A 21,226-nucleotide genomic window follows, 5' to 3' on the forward strand; every position below is an offset into this window, starting at 1 on the left:
ACCATCAACACCCAATAACATATAAAACATTCCCAGCAAATACCTAAGATGGTGCATTTTTCACCATCAGTGGTTCAATAGCAATTTTATCAAATACAAAAATAAGCTATAAAGCCTCACCTCTACAATATTATTCATGGGCAGCACATAGACTACACCCAGATAGCCGCATCAGTGTCCTTTATGATATTCACAGACCCATCCATTTGTAATCAATGTCATGGATGCAAATTACAGATATGGGATTCTTTTGTGGACACACGGTTTCCAAAAAGACAAGGACATGTTAAGGGCTCCATAGACTATAATTAATACACGCTTTAGCCACGAAAAACATGGGTACAACACAAAGTGAAAAACAGATTTCTCAATGAGATCTTACTCTGATGACAGCTTTAGGGTATGTGCACACGTTCTGAATTTTTTGCATGTTTTTCGATGGTTTTCCGAGGCAAAAACGCATAAAAACCGCATACATTAAGCATCACATCATTTTGATAAAAACGCATTGCGGAAAAATACGCAGCATGTTCATTAATTTTGCGGATTTATCATGGATTTCCCACTATTTAATGCATTCGGAAGCTCCGGAAAAAAACGCGAAAAATCCGTGCAAAAAATAAAATCCTGACGTCTGCACATACCCTTACACGCCCTTGAAATTCCCTCAAGCTACTTCATGAGGTATTCCTCAAGAGCTCATTTATGGAATCACCGGCCTTCAGAAATTGCTTGCGACCATCATGTGTATGTTACAGAAGCAGTGATGGTGCTCAGCTCCATACAGTGCTGAGCCTTATTCTTCAACTGTTATAAGCCAGGACATGGCAAGAACCACTTATGTAATGAGAAACGGCAGCACAGTTACTTGATATGAAAGCAAATTAATCCGGAAATTTGGTAGCGCCTTGATGGTATCCTCAAGTGCAATTAGGAAAACAATCAACTGATATAATAAAACTGGTTCTCTTAAGGACTGCCTCAAGAAAGGAAGTGGTGTGATAAGGGGGTACTTTGCTGGTTACACTGTTGCATTTTTCCAAATTGAATACATACAAACAAAAAAAAATTTCCATGGATGTGTCAGTGCCAGATGGGTTTGCTTTAGTTCTTTATTTTTAAAAACAGAGAAGTTCAAACCTTTTATATTTTTAAAAAAACATTTTTTAGTACATTTAGGGGATTTAAGACAGTCACCGTATGATCATTTGCTCTTTACACTACAACACCATTGTATTGGAGTTTAGAGAAATAATGATGGGCTCCTATGGAGCCCATCAAGTGGCTTTAAGAACCAAGACAGCAGACTTGTGGTGCTATGGTAACTTATTGGCCCCCAGTCATGAGATTGTGGGTGAGGGTGACTGCCAATGTGCGTGTTCATCAACTACATCAAATCAATTTGAATGCCACAATAGGCAATTAATAGCGGCATTTAAATAGGTAAACAGCAACAATAGGAGTCAGCTCCAGAACTAGATGCCAGTTGTATAACAAAGCAAACACCGACAGTTTGTGGAGAAGGGCTCAGCTCCTGAACCAGCTCCATTACACCCATACCCAGTGTGTGATGTATATCATATGGGGGAAAATACTGTAACCCACCATTCCGGTCAAGTAAAATAAAAAAATTAGGCGTTTCTAAGGAGACAAAATTAGACACTCCACTTGGGGAAACAAGCTATAAAAAGCAACATAAAAGCACTGTACAAACCCTTTACAAATACCGTTTTCTATTGATCGCCTATCTTTAGGTCATCAATATTAGAGATAAATGGAGGTGCGACATCCGGCACTCATGAAGAACACCTGTTCTTATACTGGCAGAGACCAGATGTGATCTGTTATGGAGTGGAATGCATAACTCCATTAACTGTATAGGAATCACAGAAGGGTACTGCCCATCCGCCTCAATTAATGGATATGTGCCACGTGTCTGGGGTCTAACTGGAGGGAGCATTCGTGTCTCCTAGGCATTCCATTCTGAGCCTGTTCGAGAGGACTTACTATGGGTGTCTGGGGCTCATGTAGTCACACCCTCTTCGGAGCCCCCCCCAGATTGTGGTCCCGTGGTTCCACAGAAATAGCAATAAAAACTAATGTGAACTTCACCACCTGTGCCCTCTGCTTCGTTTCGTTACCGATTGCTCTGGCTATGGAACCCAATGGACCCCAGGTACCTCCGGCCGAGGAGCTATGTCGAGAGGTTACCCGTCTGAGGGATCAACAGGATAAGAGCGTGACCTATCTGCGCAACTTGTCTACTAGCATGGAGTCCCTGATATCCTTGACTGTACCCGTCTCTGCTACCGGCAACCAGGTATCCAGTTGCACTGCAAGTAAAGGTCCTCGCCAGGCGGCTCCCACCCGCTTCCATGGCGACCGCGTTCAGTGTCAGGGGTTCATTAACCAGTGCACGCTGCACTTAGAACTCCTGGGGCATATGTTTGCTTCTGATTGAGCCAAGGTGGACTTCATTATGTCTCACCTTGCTGGAGAGGCCCTCGCCTGGCTGAATCCGCTGTGGGAGAGTGGGGATCCTCTGGTTACTAATCTCCAGTGTTTTCTTGAAGCATTCCGCAGGACCTTTGGTGAACCCGGTCCTGCCACGTCAACAGCTTCAGCTCTTTTTCGGCTACGCCAGGAGGCTCTTACTGTGGCTCAGTATGCTATTCAATTCCGTACCCTTTCATCTGAGTTATCCTGAAACAACGAGGCCTTGGTGGCCGCCTTCTGGGAAGGTCTTTCAGGAATAATAAAGGATGAGCTGGCAGGACGAGACGTGCCTACAACTTTGGATGACCTGATTTCCCTGGCAACCCGGACAGACCTACGGTTTCAGGAATGTTCCAAGGAGACCAAACGTGATGAGAAGCCCTATAATCTGGTTTCTAGTTCCCCAAAATCTGCGGCCTTTCTGACTTGAGGCTGTGGAAGTGGACCAAGTAAGCTTGGCCAACTGCTGCGTCACCTGGGGGGAATCCGTTTCTACTGTGGCAGTCCTGAGCATCTGATCCGCTCCTGCCCAAAGAAGTTGGGAAACTCCAGTGCCTAGGGTCTGTATGAGAGGCTACCCTAGGTAAGGAACATCTCTCTCCATCTCTGCAAATAACGGTCTCCGTGTCCTTCGGCACAGTAACATTTTCGGAACTCTGTCACTTGGACTCTGGAGCTGCCAGGAATCTCATTCAACAGGCAATTGTGGACTGCTACCTGATACCTGTCCTGCGTCTTCCAGATCTGTTGCAGGTGATATCCGTGGATGGCAAACCCGTGACCGAGCCAGTCCGGCTCCAGACTGCCAGTGGAACTTCAGGTAGTTCTAACACATTCAGAAAGAATCAGTCTTTATGTGTTGCCTGGTTTGTCTCACCCCTTGCTTTTAGGTCTACCCTGGCTCCGGATGCATGAACTAAATCTTCCTCTAAATTGGATGGAAGACGGTAGAGGTAGAGGGGGGACTCCTGCTCAGACCGGTGTATCATCCCTGTTTTACCTGTTCCACCTCCAGTACAGCCAACTGCCCTGTCGGGTCTACCTTCCTCTTACTGGACCTTCGCTGATGTCTTCAGGAAAAAGGAGGCAGAGAGACTACCTCCCCACAGGTCGTATGACTGTCTGACTGATCTGCTCCCTGGAACATCTCCTCGAGGGCTATTCTATCCGCTTTCTCTAGCAAAGACCCAGTCCATGTCTGATTATATCCAGGAGAACCTGGCCAGAGGATTTATCCGGAAGTCATCTTCGCCGGCAGGGGCAGAATTCTTGTTCGTGAAGAAAAAAAAATGGATCCCTACGGCCCTGTATCAATTACAGGGGGCTGAATCAGATCACGGTAGAGAAAAAGTACCCGTTACCTCTTATTTCAGAGCTGTTTGATCGTCTCAGAGGGGCTAAGATCTTCACCAAACTGGATCTCAGAGGGGCCTACAACCTGATTCCTATATGGGAAGGAGAGGAGTGGAAAACCGCTTTTAACACTCGGGATGGATACTACAAATATCTGGTAATGCCGATTGGCCTAAGTAATGCACCCACAGTTTTCCAGGAATAAATTATATTTTCAGAGACCTGCTCTATTCATGTGTTTTTTACATGGACGATATCTTGATCTTCTCTGCAGACTGAGCTTCACACCGGAGGCAAGTACATTAGGTCTTACAAAGACACAGGGATAACAGACTTTATGCAAAATTTGAAAAATGCCTCTTTGAAGAATCCTCTCTCCCTTTCCTCGGTTATATAGTCTCGTCCACTGGATTAAAGATGGATCCAGAGAAGTTGGCCACCGTCCTCAAATGACCTTGCCCATCCAGACTGAAAGCCATACAACGGTTCCTGAGGTTTGCAAACTATTACCGTCTATTCATTCCACACTTTACCACCCGAGTGGCACCCATCTCAGCTTTGACCCGGAAAGGCGCAAACGCCAAGGATTGGACTCCCGAGGCGGAGGAAGCTTTTGTTTCTCTAAAACAGGCCTTCCCTTCCGCATCTGTTCTTCATCGACCGGACTCATAAGCAATTCTTGCTTGAGGTGGACACTTCTTCCATAGGTACTGAAGCGGTGCTCATCCAGAAGTCATCCACCGGTCGTATGGTCACCTGTGTTTTTTTCCCCTCGAAGGTTTTTTCCACTGGGAGATTGGGAATTGTTGGCAATTAAGTTGGCCCTGTAAGAGTGGCGACACCTCCTCGAGGGAGCAGTCCATCAGTATGTTATCTTCACTGATCATAAAAATCTCGCTTATCTCCAATCTGCACAGAGGCTGATTCCCCGTCAGGTCCGGTGGGGTTTGGTTTTTGCCCGATTTAATTTTGTCCTTCATTTTCGTCCTGCTGACAAGAATGTTAAAGCCGATGCACTCTCTAGAGCGCTCCTGCCTCCCGATTGTGAGGAAGAACAGCGACACATCGAGCCATCCAAGTTAGTGCCCGTAGCCTCAGTTAATCTTGCTCGGCTTCCCCTGGGAAAGACTCTCATGCCCACTTCAGAGTGGAGTCGTGTCCTCCGGTGGGGTCACTCTTCCAAGGGGCCGGCCACTCCGGTCAGAAAGAGACTTTACAACTCATCTCTCGTTACTACTGGTGGCCCACTATGGGCAAAGATATCCAAGAGTATGTCACAGCTTGTCCCTCGTGTGCCCGCAACAAGACTGCTAAAGATCTGTTATCCAGGCAGCTGTTACCTCCTTCTATTCCTTCAGCTACCTGGCAGCACATCGCGATGGACTTCGTTTCAGAACTTCAAATCTCTTCCGGCTGTTCCGCTGTCTGGGTTGTGGCAGATCGCTTCTCGAAGATAGCTCACTTCATTCCGCTACCCAGTCTTTCGTCTGCTCCTGAGCTCGCTGTCCATTTCATACAGCACATCTTCCGTCTTCATGGATTTCCTCTCCACATTGTGTTAGACAGGGGCGTCCAGTTCACATTCAAGTTCTGGAGAGCAGTTTGTAATTTAGTGAAAGTGGAACTTAACTTCTCTTCTGCACGCCACCCTCAATCCAATAGGCAAATGGAAAGGACCAATCAAATCTTGACTGGATTCCTGCGTCACTTAGTCAATGAGTGTCATGATGACTGGGTCAAGTTGCTGCCTTGGGCAGAATTCTCGTATAATAATCAAATAAGTGAATGCTCAGGAAAATCTCCCTTTCAGATTGTGCTTGGACTCCAACCCGGGATCCCTCTTCCCATTTCTGGGTCTTCGGGCGTTCCTGCAGCTGACACCTTTATAGAGGAATTCTCGAAAGTGTGGAGCGTCACCAAGGTTGCCTCGGAGAAAGCCTCACAACTTATGAAGAGGCATGCAGACATAAGACGCCTGGATGCTCCCATCTTTCGGTCCTGAGATAAGGTGTGGCTCTCCACCAGGTACATCCGTCTGAAAGTGCCCTCTTACAAATCGTGTCCCCGCTTCATTGTTCCTTTTGAAGTTTTGAAACAAATCAACGCAGTTTCGTACAAATTGAAATTGCCTGCTTCTTTACGTGTGACTAACTCCTTCCATGTTTCCCTCCTCAAATCAGTAGTTTGGAGCTCCTTCTTTAAGGAGCCAGGTTCCACTCCTGATCCTGTCAGTGAGGAGGATGAGGTAAAAAAAAAAAAATATCTTGGCCAATAAGAAAGTAAGGGGTAAGACCCATTTTTTGGTGGATTGGAGGGGCTTTGGTCCTGAGGAGAGGTCATGGGAGCCTAAAGAGAACATCCAGGTCCCTCTCCTACTGAAAAGATTCTACCTACACCTGGCCCAGGGTCCTCTAGCTCTGCCTTCGGTAAGCTCTGCCTCTACGATGTCTCCTTTTGTGCTACTACTAACATAATGACAGGCTTGTAATGGCGATCTTACCATGGTGCACTGACACTTTACTTACTCATCTTTATATATGTATGTGGGCATGTGCAATGATGGACTTCCTGGACATCTCTGTTTTCATCCTGTAATTGTATTCTATTCAATATTCAGTATTTTGGTGTTACTTTTTGATTTATATATTTGGTATTATTATTAATAAAAATAATTACGTTTTATACCTAGTTGCTCCGGTGTCTCCTCTTTTGAAAAGATTATACGCAGGCTTGAAAAAGAGGGGGCGTAAATAGGGGGATACTGTTACACCCAGTCCCGTACCTCCGTGGGGTCCCTATTGGGACTCCTGCTCTGTGCCGGCTTCACCCCGTCCTGCTGCAGCCTCTGCTTCCTCTCTTTTCCCTGCTTACTGGCGTACAGCCTGCAGGTTCCAGGGTAGAGTACTTAGGTTGTTCGTGCACTCCAGGTCTCTTAAAGAGACAGCGCACATTTTTCAAAAGTACTTCTGACCAATAACGTGTTAGTGATTACTATTTCTAGCCCCTCCGTCATAGGGAGGGTGCCGGAGCAACAAGTATCCATTGTTGCTTCCTTCCAGTGTCTGCTAGCGTGTGCTTCAGCTTCTGAAATGTTTTGCCAGTGCTCCACTTACACTGTCTCCGCAGACTGTCAGCTACCTATTACCTGGCTATCCTGGACGATGTCCGTTTTGTCTACGCTAGTTCCTCACGTTCAGCCATACAGCTATCCGTACCTCTGGACAATGCCAGTACTACTTGTGCCTGCTTCTACCCATACACTTGGAACCAGCCAGTCAGCTCCACGACATCTGTTAACCCTGCTAGTCTGTCTGTCCCGCTGGGACAGCTGCTACGTGTCTGGGGTCTAACTGGAGGTAGCACCCGTGTCCCCCAGGCATTCCATTCTGAACCTGTTCGAAGGGGGACTTACTACGGGTGTCTGGGGCTCACGTAATCACACGTAATTTGGAGCCCCCCAGATCGTGGTTCCACAGAAATATCAATAAAAACGAATGTGAACTTCACCACCTGTGCTTCAGATTCCATTCGTTACAATATGTGAGGCTGTGAAGTACTAACTGCTCTATGCAAATATTCAGTTACAAGGGAGAAACATTAGGTGACATATCCAATTTCAAAAGACAGTAATGTCCGCAAATTCAATAGCAATAAAGTTTAACCCCTTACTGACCTCGGACGGTATAGTACGTCCGAGGTCAGCTCCCCTGCTTTGATGCAGGGCTCCGCGGTGAGCCCGCATCAAAGCCGGGACATGTGAGCTGTTTTGAACAGCTGACATGTGCCCGCAATAGCGGCAGGTGAAATCGCGATTCACCCGCCGCTATTATCTGGTTAAATGCCGCTGTCAAACGCAGACAGCGGCATTTAACTACCGCATCCGGCCGGAAATGACGTCATCGCCGACCCCCGTCACGTGATCGGGGGTCGGCGATGCTTCTCCATTGTAACCATAGAGGTCCTTGAGACCTCTATGGTTACTCATCGCCGGTGGCTGTGAGCGCCACCCTGTGGTCGGCGCTCACAGCACACCTGATTTTCTGCTACATAGCAGCGATCAGCAGATCGCTGCTATGTAGCAGAGGCGATCGTGCTGTGCCTGCTTCTAGCCTCCCATGGAGGCTATTGAAGCATGGCAAAAGTTAAAAAAAAAAAAAAAGTTAAAAAAATGTGAAAAAAATAAGAAAAATATAAAAGTTTAAATCACCCCCCTTTCGCCCCAATCAAAATAAATCAATAAAAAAATAAATAAATAAATAAAACCTACACATATTTGGTATCGCCACGTTCAGAATCGCCCGATCAATAAAAAAAGCATTAACCTGATCGCTAAACGGCGTAACGAGAAAAAAAAAAAATCGAAACGCCAGAATTACATTTTTTTGGTCGCCGCGACATTGCATTAAAATGCAATAACGGGCGATCAAATGAACGTATCTGCACCGAATTGGAATCATTAAAAACACCAGCTCGGCACGCAAAAAATAAGCCCTCAACCGACCCCAGATCATGAAAAATGGAGACGGTACGAGTATCGGAAAATGGCTCAATTTTTTTTTTTTTTTTTTAGCAAAGTTTGGAATTTTTTTTCACCACTTAGGTAAAAAATAACCTAGACATGTTAGGTGTCTATGAACTCGTAGTGACCTGGAGAATCATATTGTCAGGTTGGTTTTAGCATTTAGTGAACCTAGCAAAAAAGCCAAACAAAAAACCAATGTGGGATTGCACTTTTTTTGCAATTTCACTGCACTTGGAATTTTTTTCCCGTTTTCTAGTACACGACATGGTAAAACCAATGATGTCGTTCAAAAGTACAACTCGTCCCGCAAAAAATAAGCCCTCACATGGCCAAATTGATGGAAAAATAAAAAAGTTATGGCTCTGGGAAGTAGGGGAGTGAAAAATGAACACGGAAAAATGGAAAATCCCAAGGTCATGAAGGGGTTTAACAAAGAAAAACAAACAAAAAAGTTAAGTTAAAGCAGAGAATATGAAAGATATGACCAAAACTGCCTGTTCGAAACTATCAGACAGTGTAATATTTCACTTTTTCACTATAAAGAACACAAATTATGTTACCTAGTTCTTCTTCCATTGTGACACCTTTAGCTTGGTTGGAAACTCCAAGAACTCTATTGAACAATATTGAAAAGGCACTACCCCAGACACCTAACAAAGACAGAAGCAAACAAATTTTAAAAGAAAATACAACATATCAACAAAATTTTAGGGTCCATATCAAACACAGCACAGCTTGGAAGCTTTTAAACTATGTGAGTGTAAAAACAAAAAAGAATAAAGATAAGAATAAGATAGATAAGAATAACGATAAGAAAAAGAATAAGGATAAAAAGAATAAGAGCCTTCCATATAATGTCTGATTTTAACATTGCAATTATTTAACATGGGAAACCGTTTTTGGTTTTGGTCAACCCTTGGACAGAGACCCCGATTCCAGGGATTTATCACTTACTGGGCTGATGGTGCAATTTTGATAGAATCCTGTTTTCTTTGATGTAGATGTAGCAGAGTTCAGACTTCTAAGCTGTGTATAACCCGCCCAGACTGCTGATTGGCAGTATACAATGTGAATCATCATCAAGCTGCTAATCAGTGGTGGGGATGGTTTTGCCCAGATTAGCCTGACTGGCCTGCACATGAGCTGTAGTCCAGCAGTGTTAAGGTACCGTCACATTAAGCGATGCTGCAGCGATATAGACAACGATGCCGATCGCTGCAGCGTCGCTGTTTAGGTCGCTGTAGAGACGTCAAACACGGCAACAGCAGAACGATGCAGGAGCGATCCAGTGACGTAACGGCGACTCACTTATCATACTCGCTGGTTGTTAGCTCCATGTAAAACATTGCTGGCATCGTTTTTGCTGTCAAACATGACGAATCACGCCGACCTGACGACCAAATAAAGTTCCGGACTTCTAGCTCCGACCAGCGATGTCACAGCAGGATCCTGATCGCTGCTGCGTGTCAAACACAACGAGATCGCTATCCAGGACGCTGCAACGTCACGGATAGCTGTCGTTCTCATTGGAAAGTTGCTCAGCGTGAAGGTACCTTTAATATCTGGCTGATAAAACTGATATACTGAAACTACTGCACACAGCCTAATAAGTGACATCCCTGGAATCAGGCTCTCTATATTATGTGGCCTTCATATTTAATAGCAAAAACCTGCTTACATATTCCTTTTAAGCTACTAGTTACAGAAAGATTCCAGTTACAATTAACAGTCACGGCTCTCGACTTCTAAGTGTTTTGCTATGGATCCTTTGACTTTCACATTAGAGATACCGAATCTTTATTTGAGAGTTAGAGCTCTAAACATTAGTAGATCAGAATGTCAATTATCATTGTCAGTTAATAAACATATTTGTGTAGTAAATTTGAAAAACAATCTACCGTATATAAAAGAATTTGTATTACATATTGATTTTTCTATGGCTTACTTACCCATTAAAAAGTGTAGTGGATACTCATCATATTTCTTTATAACAGTACCCATATAAAACTTGCTTCCAAATAGCTCTGGAGACATAAATGTGCCATACTTTGCCATTCCAATCTCATGTGGAGTAAATTCCACCCAATCTGCAAAATTAAAAGAGCATGAAGATTCTGTAATGGTTACATTATCGGAAGACTGGTAAGAGGATAAAGCTACAAGTGGGTACTAATAATGCAAGACCAGGGGAGAACATTTATATAGAGAACAGCATTGTACCCTACATGACAATGTAACTACAGCCACCAGTCAGGGGTGTTTGTTTCCAGCTGTTGAGCTGTATCATTAAAAAAGGCAAAACTGTAACATTTCTCTCCACTTAAGGCTGGGTTCACACTGTGGTACAGCAGCCCGTTCAACACATACGTTAAACGGGCTGCAGAACGCAAGTGCCGACTTTGGCACATCGCTAGCGCAGATAGAGCATATCCTAGCTCTATCTGCGCTAGCAGTGACGGACCCGGAAACGCTGCAGCCTGAGTCTCAGGGTCCGTCACTCAATGACGGCACATGGCTAGAGCAAGCCCACTGTGGGCGTACGCTAGCGATGCGTCCGACATTGGAGTCAATGGCGGCGCTAGCGGACTAGGTTACACCGCGTTATGCCGCGGTGTAACGTAGTCCATCTAAAGGACTGGGGGAACGCAGTGTGAACCCAGCCTTATAGAAGAAGTCACAAGTACACAAACAAAATGCATATCTGAAAAACTGCACCCTCTCCTGCGCCATGGGACCTGCCTTCAAAGACATTTCAAGAGGGCATACACTGGAACAGTGAGAACTGAAAAGTTACACCATGTCAAGAGCTAAAGTATGCTTCCCCTGCCATTGTACTAGTCTGTACAGGAAACCTGATCCATTGGAGGGTTTAGCTTTATTTAAAAGGTCAGAGATTTACACAAATCTCAGATATACATCTCGCTCTCTGTTGTGTATTCTGATGTTATCATTGTGTTTTGCCTTTATTATATATATATATATATATATATATATTTTTTTTTTAATCTTTGCTCCAAATCCGCACAAACAATAGATAATGAGAAAAAAAATGCACATTAGAGGTTTTCATTTTTATTAAAGCATTTAATGCACCATTGAATCTCTACTTATCAATCCACCATGTACTTAACACTAGGACTACTGGACTCGTGACCCCGCCTAGAACTACTGAAAGGAGTCATTTTGACTCCTTGCTTGTTTTCGTTTATTTTTAGAGTTTCATTTGTGGTTATTTATTAATAATTATATTTTTGTAATGTATTATTATTGTGAGATCCGACAGTAATGCTTTTGATTGTTTTTTTTCTGCTTTTCTTATTTTTCTACAGAAAATAACAATAATTATAATAGACGTTTTTCAAATATTTTTTTTTATTCAAGTGCACACATATAAACAACAACTGAAGAACAAAAAGCAGAGAAAATGTAGGTGGAGGAGCATAAAAATGAAAATATGGCGCAGAATTCACCTTCTAAACATTTGGTGTTTCGCATTTTAGGCATTGCCTTTGATTTATGGCAGTACATTGCCCACACGAAGACTTACCACAAGTCTTACAATTGCCGACAGATCTATTTTTCTTGCACTTTTCTTTGATCTGGCAAAATTTTGTTTGAACCATCACTTCTGAACATGTAGAAACTTGGGACGTGGAACCCTTTTCCCTATCTGTGACATAAGGACCACTCAACTCTCTCACAAGCGTTTGCAAAAATGCCTTGCGTGACATTTTTTGGTGGGTAATCTCCTTGAATATTATACATGCATTTATACCCGCAAAGTCTAAGGCATTTTCAAATGCATGAACAGGCCATCTCCTCGTGGATGTTCGTGTGGTATATTTTCGTGCCATCTGATCCACTACATCTACTCCATATTTTGTTTCATTGTAAAACTTTACCGTTTCTGGAGTTTTTTTTAGCGGAATCAGACGCAACAACAACATCTGGATGGACGGAACTCAAAATGACAACATTTTTGTTCGGCTTTCCTTGATATACTGTAAGTGTAAAATTGTCTTCATTTCTAAACACTTTAGTGTTGTACAATTCCTCTTTCATGGATTTTATTTCTTTAGGCACTTCTCGCCTTATCTTATTCAGTGTTCCCACGATGGTTGTTCCTTTGCTTTTTAGCTGTTTAGCTAATTTTAATGAAGTAAAATAATTATCGGTTGTAACATTGCGACCTTTTTTCAAAAACGGGTCCAATAACTTCATTACCACATGGTCAGCTAAACGGTCCTCAGCACGGCGTGTGTCATCTTTGCCTAGATAAGGGAAGCCATTTGCCAGATATTTGCTCTCCTTATCAACAGCTAGCCAATATTTGTGGCCATATTTATCTGGTTTGGAAGGCATGTACTGCGTGAATGGACACCTAGTTTTGCTTGGGAAAAGTTGCTCATCCACCGTTATGTATGGGCCAGATTTGTAACACGCAATACAATTTTCAATAAACCTGTCCCACACAGTAGAAAATAGAGCAAACTTGTCCGTTTGCAGTCTCTCCGATCGAGTAGATTTCTCATCAAATCTGAGAAACCTCATAATTTCAACAAAGCAGTCCCTAGACATTATCGCTTTGCAAAACGGTATTCCCCAGTCATTACACCAAATACTGCTAATCGAGTGACGGTTTGTGCCAGATATTCCACGAGCATAGAATATCGCAATGAATGCATCTAGCTCCTCATCAGATAGAGTAAACTGTAAATTATTGTTCCTGCATGCTTCTGCAAGCGTACAGTTCTTTATATGTGTCAATATATATGAATCAAAAAATAAACGCCATGCGCTCAAAGGACTATCGATAATGATATTTCTTCTGGCGTATCCTGTAGGGCCAGGTGCTTCTCGAAGAATATTTTGGCTGTCACGCCTACCAGGCAAGTGTTGTCCAATTTCAACAGGTTTCCATTGAATACCATCCGCTGAAACTAGTATTCCTTCAGATTCGCCTTCTCTGGTGTTTGTTGTTGCATTACCTTCGCCGCCATCGTTATCTGTTGTTCTTTCATTTCTGGGACGTTTTGCTGATTTTTTCTGTCTACGACCAGGAGGATGGTCACGAGGCAATATAACTGCATGAGCCCGATTCCCAGTTGATGTGCTTGGAATATCTGGAAAAAAGTTGATGAATATTTAGAATTTTTGTTTTGTAAGTGTCCGTGCACACTGGCTGGATTAGCGGCGGAATATCCGACCGGATATTCTCACCACAATCCGGCCCGTACCTGCCCGCTCAGGTACAGAGCGGAGTTTCATACCTGAAGCTCCGCTCCGAACCCCGGGCTGGAGCCGCTGTCTGGGACGGAGCCGTGCTCGCGCGTAAGCAAGCGCTGCTCTGTCCCTGACAGCGGCTCCAGCCCGGGGTTCGGAGCGGAGTTTCAGGCATGAGCGGGCAGGTACGGCCTGTATTGCGGCAAGAATATCCAGATGGCTGTTCAGCCAGAATTCTGCTAGTGTTCACAGGCCCTAACTCAGTGTGTGGAAGAACAAATAAATACACATAACTACTTACCTTCTGGATTTGTTCCTTCTGAGTCTTCAGATTCACTTGATATGTTCTGAGGAATGAAATCTTCATCACTGTCAGAATCAAATACATGTTCCTGCAATTCGGATTCCGATTCATCCTCCGGTATGGATTGCAAAGTAGCCAGAATATCCTGAGGCTTTATCAAACGTCTTCTCTCCATATTCCTCACAAATTCCATAATTCTATATAGTTCCCTGCTGAAAAATAGAAATGAAATGAAAACTAAAAGAAATAATAACTGTTCTGCCACCTTCAAAAGTAGGTGGGCTGAATCAGTTGACAGACAGCTAAACTATTTCATAACAATTCATACCTGTATGAGTCTTCAGAGCTCGTATGTCTGCGTCTGTTCTCTTTGTCTCTTCAGCTGAACTGAAAGTAAAGTTACTATCCAGAATACTGTCTCCTGCTAGGACCTTAGAAAAACACCACCCTTCATTAGCATAAGATAGGAGCCTAGAGTAAACAAGCTATTTTGTTCAGCATTACACAGTAATACAAGCAGGTAAAACACAAGGAAAATGTGAAAAGTTGACATGTAAATTGAACTACATCTATATGAACATCAGGGTAAATAAGACAGAGTGAAAAAATTATGCACAAAACTTTATAGCAACATTTAGTGACAAAAGGACCTCAAAATATAGTAGGGAGTCAAAATGACTCCCTTCAGTAGTTCTTGGTAAATTTTGAAAAAAACGCGCAAATTTTTTACCAAAATTATTTATTCTCACAAAATCTTTTTTCACATCATATTTGAGGAAAAGTCACTGAGTTTCAAGCCGGAATTCTGAAAAATGTAGTCACAGAAGAGAAATAAAAAACGAAAGGAGTCAAAATGACTCCATCAGTAGTTCTAGTGTTAAAGGGCAAATAATTTACATTCTTTTCATAAATCGATAGTACACTGCCATGAGACCCGATGGGGATCTCGCCTCAAGCAATGGCCTTCAGATTGCCCAGAGTGTGGGTGGGGGGTACAGTGCCAATAGCAGGGCTGTTCAGGTACACAAACATACGCTTTTAATATCAATATGAGAGCTGCACTGATTGTCTGCACCCCTTGCCCTTTCATTACAACTTGTTTGCTTTCAATGAACTTGCCTTTCTCAAGGTGTGATAAGTGAATTACAAAGGGTACATTCCCCAGCCATAGGAGGCATGTGGTAAGCTTAAAAAAAAGCCTACAGTCCTGGTTAATACATATGTAATGAACTTTTCAAATTCATCTTACAAAAGAAAACTGGTCAATTATAAAACTTTATTTATGTGTCTGAAGCCACCAATTCCTAAATGTGAGAATAGTGAAAGATTTTAAAGAAAGAATGCAGAATAATTTCACTGCCACACTATTTCGCCTGTAAAAAAGGCCAACATAGAAAATATACTAAGATTGTAAAACCCAAACAAGAAAGTCAATAGATAGCAGTACTGAGCTGTGTGGCTGTGAATCAAGCACTAACAAGAGGTAACACAAAAGCTTGACACTACAATTCAATCTGCCTATGTCTACCCATGTATATGACTCATGGTGCTGAATGCTCTTCCCTCCTCAGCATAGAGTATAATAGGAGATGTAACCTGATACCCAGTGCCGGACTGGGGTGGCAAGGGCCCATCAGTGACATTGACCCTTAGGGTCCACTGTCCAGCTAGATGCAAATGTTACAATACCCCAATTTCCATATTGACCCATGCTTCTATATAATAATACACTGGGAGGTTTATAAGTGAGTGATGAGATCCTGCCATTGTCTGACCATAGTGAGTCAGGTGTATTGTGTCAAGTACTCCTCATATAGAGGGATTGGGGCCCACCAGAGGATTTACCTGTTCTCCTGTGGGCCAGTCCGAGCCTGCTAATACCTCACTGGGCTGGCAGTCATCTTGCTTTGACAAAGACATATTTGAACTGTTTTTAAAGAAAAGATGGCAATTTCAGGAGAGTGGAGAAAAGAGGAGGTGGCTCATAAGTAGAGAAAGCAGCACGATTTTTTATAGATCTATTTAAAAAGTTTTACATTTACATGTACTCTTGATTTATGCAAGGTTTGTTATCTCAAGTGAGACCTTTTAAATATGCATGCAAGTCTCTCACTCAGGAGGCAGTGACTTGTCTGGAAGACCCGACTCAGATATACATTGAGATCAATGATGGAAATAAGGATGCAATGAAAACTTTCCATCATAGAATGGCAGATTGCAGAGGAAACAGTCATAGGGATGAGAGGACCTGTGGGAGTTCGGGGTTCTCGTCCCCTACCCAAACTTTATTCTAAAAGGTCTGTTCTGGTACCAGAACTTTACCTAAACTTGAACCAGAACCACATTGAAAACAATGAGAACCAGAACTTTTGAGCTAGAAAATGCTCTCTGCGTTTAGCACCTACACTAACTATCCGGTACGAACCCCGAACTTTTAAGTTTGAGTTTGATCATCTCTATTAGTGATCTCTCCAACGATCAGCTCATTGTTGGGGCACCAGTTATGCGGAAATAGGTTGTTCAATTTGCAAGTGACAGATGTCATCCAGAGTCACTGCACAGGCATTCCCCAAAACCCTCTCCTTCCATGTTCAAACTGTGACTGACGCACCATCAACATGTACTATGCCGTCTGGGGCTTAGCGTTCTGTCCAAGACCATTTTCATTTCCAACACACTGACGAATGTATCGAATGTTATCTCTGTTACATGATGCACGAATATGCATATATTTATACGACTAGGCACAAAGTATATACTATGCAGTGTCTCGCTTTAATTGCACACACTTATGGGGGGGAAGGTGCAGTAAAATACCCAGCAGCACTTATACGAGAAGCAAACGACTGATTAACAGCCAGTCACAATATATAGCTACACTAGATATTTTTTATTAGGCGTTTAGTCAGACACTTATTATATTGCCTACTCCTAGATTTGCAATCATTTGCTTAATAGCCAGAAGTAAATGTTTTCTGAAATTATTCAACTCCTACGTTATAATTATTATTGGTTTCCTGCTTACGTCTTAAGAGCGAATTACGACAAAGTAAATACAGTCAAGAACTATTAGCCTAGGTTGGATCCGAAGTAGACAGACATTTATGGGATAATACACTTTTAATAGAAATTGTTCAAAAGTTTTAATGCATAAATAAAACCAGTAACAGGCTGGCAAGGTAGTTTCTTTTTTTTATTAATTACACTTGTTTAAAAGTAGGAAATCAAGCACGTCATTAGCTACAGTAAGTATGCTGTAAAGTCATTAAGCGCGTCAAGCACAAGAGCTGAAAATCATGGTAAAAAGTGAGGCATATTGGAATAATGCAGAGATCATAGGCCTAAGGCTGGGTTCACACTGCGTTATGGTGGTACGTTAAACGGACTACATTACACCGCGGCATAACGTGGTGTAACGTAGTCCGTTAACGCCGCCATTGAAAGCAATGTTGGACGCATCGCTAGCGCACGCCCACAATGGGCGTGCGCTAGGGATGTGCAGTCATTGAGTGACGGACCCCGAGACGCGGGCTGCAGCGTTTCCGGGTCCGTCACTGCTAGCACAGATAGAGCTAGCAGATACTCTATCTGCGCTAACGCGATGCAAACGCCGGCACTTGCGTTACAGCAGCCCGTTAGCGTATGTGCTGAACAGGCTGCTGCTAACGCAGTGTGAACCTAGCCTAAATTGTACATATGAGGGCCAAATAGGTTGTGCATGCCATCATAAAAACAATCTGCAAATCTCATATTGAACATTTTACTAACAGAATTTTGGAATTTTGGGATGCACCGTTTCACAATTAGATATTTAGCACATGTTGTGAAAACCAGCTGCAGCACTCGCCCAAGTACTACCGCTCCTTCAATCATTAGATCTGTGGTATGCAGTATGAATTTATGGCATCCTGGTGAACCTGCATAAGCAGATACATGGGCAAGTAAGGCTATATTCACACAGCATGATCCACTTGTCAAAATTATAGAAACCACAAATATAAAGGTCAAGTCAACAGAGTTAATGGGGCACCGATGGGATTTGTGGTGGGGTAGCAAGACTTCTGTAAACAAAGTGTAGGGGCACAGATAATTCAAGACAACACATACTATACATAGCCTATTTCAGATTACCATAAGCAATAGGAAGTTTTATAAAAATATGGTTCGTTATTAGAAGCCATCCAGGCTACATTTCAGCATTTAAGCATACCTACTGTATAGTTTCAGGTGACTTTCCAGAATAAGAAGCATTTAGAAAAAGCAATATTTATGTCCTTTATATGGATTGCATCCTGCTTTTTCACCAGTTTTAACTATCTCTGCTCTCAATTTCTAATTTTCTATTGACTGAGCTAATGGATGAAGAATAGCTGCCATGTCTCCAAGCCAAAGTACACAGACAGGAGAGGTCTATGTAGCATACCTTTATATACAGCAGTAATGAGGACTTTACAAACCCATACTCAGTGTAGCTGTGAATCCAGCACTGGCATGAAGAATAATAAAAAAAACAACACTAGAAATCAGCTCCATTTTTCCCTGCTCGGTGATTTACCATCACAGGTGCATACTTCGCTTATGTGAATTCAGTTTATAATACAGTCACAAAAAATCTACTATCATACATCCAGAAAGCTTACCAGCAAACATCAGCTCTGACACATCAGGCTTCACATGAAGACATGTAAACAAGGGCATTGGACACTGACCATCACTTATTTTTTCCTGCATGTCCGTCAACTTGCTGTGCATTCTCTGTTTCAAGAAAAAACACATCACTAAAATGGTCAATTGAAAGTAAATTCATCCCTACATCAATATTAGAAAATTTATTTTTTATTCTTATTTTAAAGGGATTTTCAGGATCAGAATATTTTTAGAATACTTTACCCTCCACTAATCAGCTACTTCATTATTTAGCAGACACGGCTTGGTATTTTTGGTAGTGGCCTCTCCATTTTGTCCATATCTACATGCATGGCTACAGATACTGTACAGTGACCATTCTAGGTTGCTGCTCAGATCCACTATAAGTGAATAAGAGCGGAGCTGCAGTAACCTAGAATACCTAGTAAAGAGTATGTCAAGTTTGGCCTCTGTACACAGCTTATTCTCGCTAGAGCAGTAGCTGAACTTTGCTGAGCGGTGGGGGTGCCAGGGGTGAAATAAGTCATCAATATAGTGATCCACAAAAACCCCTTTAAAAAAAGAAGGGGGGAAAAATTAATTTTCAATTCACACAGCACTTTCATTTTGCGCTAGAAGTATACTTTGGATCTCCTCATATACACCTATGAGCCCTGTATGCCTATGCAATGGTATGCCTTATATTATACATTATATTTTTGTGCATGATGCCCTCAAAAGGAACAATTCACCACAAAGAATGTATATCAATAAGAAATATTAGAAGGACATTACATTACTAACCACGTTGATTATAAATGCCAACAGCCCCTCAAAATAAAACCACACAATTAAATTCCAAGAGAAAAGTAAGGAAGGTATCACTGTGTTCTCTATAACACTGTTCAAAAACACGGATATTACTTACTGGTAATGTGTCTTTTTGTAACCTATGATGGCACCACGAGAGAGGGGATCTGCCCTTCAAAGACAGGAAACTGTCAAGATAAAAAGGGCAGCTCCTCTCGCCGCATCAGTTGGTTTACAGAGCGCAAGACGGAACTCCGAGGTTAGTGCACACACAAATTATACTCCTATTCATCCTAAAATACACAAATAAAGGGGTGTAGCTACAAAAATCCAAAAGAGTGATTCAACAGGGAGGGAATATAGGGGTGCCGTTAAGGGGTACAAAAAATATAGTTCTTACTGATAACGGTATTTCTCTGAGCCCATGATGGCACCATGGAGAGAGGGGATGTGCCCACCAAGGACAGGTAACCTACAGATAAAAAGGCGGTACCTCTCTCCCGCATCAGTTATTCACTAGAGAACGATGGGAGACTAAGGAATAGAGTCTTGATTTTAACATTACTTGAAGACTTATCTGAGATACCACGTGGCTATTCAGACAATTAGCATAAGGCACTATATTAATGTGCACACCCATAAGTGAAGGGAGGGAATGTACAGGTGCAGTCATGGGCTCAGAGAAATACCATTATCGGTAAGAACTAGATTTTTCTCTGACGCCCATGATGGCACCACGGAGAGAATTGCAGAGATTGTACATTAGGGAGGGACCACCGCTTCCAGAACCCTTTCACCAAAGGTAAGGTCCGAAGAGGAAGTAAGGTCTAGTCTATAGTGCTTATAGAATGGACGGTGAAGACCAGGTAGTAGCTCTACATATCTGATCAATTGGAGCTCCGGCCTTCTCCACCCAGGAGGTCGCTACTGCTCTCATTGAGTGCGCCTTGATATTTCCCGGGACGGGTACCCCACTTGAGTATGACAGGCTGATGGCGTCCATGATCCATCTTGCCAGGGTGCCCTTGGAGGCTTTCTTCCCTTTCCAGGGACCCTGAAAGCACACAAAAAGAGAGCCATCCTCCCTACTCTCTCTGGTGGCTTCTATGTAATGCATCAGGCATCTCCTAACATCAAATGTATGTAAGGACTCTTCCTCCTTGTTTTTAGGGTTAGGACAAAAGGAGGGAAGAGATATCTCGTGTCTTATGGAATCGGGATTCTACTTTTGGGAGATACGTTTTTAGAACGACCTACCATCCAGAAATTGAGTGAAAGGGGGGTTAGCGGATAGAGCCTGTATGTCACTAACTCTACGTGCAGAGGTGAGAGTGACAAGCAGGGAAGCTTTAAATGATAAGATTTTTAATGGGACATCCGCAAAAGGTTCAAAGGGAGATTTAGTTCATGCTTTAAGGACCAAATTTAAATCCCACTGAGGGGTAATTTTTACAGGGAGAGGCCTTGATCTACCGGCTGCCTTGATGAACCTGGAAATCCACCAATTTCCCGCCAAATCATAGTTGAATAAAGCACCTAACGCTGCTACATGGACTTTCAGGGTACTTGTGGCCAGACCAACCCTCAAAGCCATACTAGAATTCCTGCAAAATGGAGGGACACCCTCCTCTATTATGGCGCCTGAGGATGAAAGGAATTTTTTCCATATTTTCCCGTATTGTTTGGTTGCAACGGGTTTCCTACTTTGTAGCAGTGTAGATACCAGCCCCGGAGAAAACCCTCTGTTTTCTAGTAGCTCCCTTTCAAATGCCAAGATGTCAAGTGTAAACTTGCAACCTGCGGATGATGAACTGGGCCCTTGGAGAGGAGGTTTGGAAGGTACGATAGTACCCATGGGTCGGAGATGGACATTCTCATCATCCAGGAAAGAC

The 21,226-nt window shown here is 42.9% G+C and overlaps 1 protein-coding gene across 6 annotated transcripts in view; it reads right to left on the reverse strand.

The window, feature by feature from the left end:
- PLA2G4A (phospholipase A2 group IVA) overlaps positions 1–21,226 on the reverse strand; it is a 197,882-nt gene that overhangs the window by 62,445 nt on the left and 114,211 nt on the right. For all 6 annotated transcript variants that reach the window (XM_069737229.1, XM_069737232.1, XM_069737231.1 and 3 more), the window contains 3 exons: positions 18,539–18,653; positions 10,321–10,458; positions 8,932–9,021 (listed from right to left, as the gene is read on the reverse strand). In XM_069737229.1, coding sequence (XP_069593330.1) covers positions 8,932–9,021; positions 10,321–10,458; positions 18,539–18,653 — 343 coding nt within the window. The remainder of the gene's footprint in view (positions 1–8,931; positions 9,022–10,320; positions 10,459–18,538; positions 18,654–21,226) is intronic.

The sequence above is a fragment of the Ranitomeya imitator genome, chromosome 8 (genome assembly GCF_032444005.1).
Source record: "Ranitomeya imitator isolate aRanImi1 chromosome 8, aRanImi1.pri, whole genome shotgun sequence".
Lineage (NCBI taxonomy): Eukaryota > Metazoa > Chordata > Amphibia > Anura > Dendrobatidae > Ranitomeya > Ranitomeya imitator.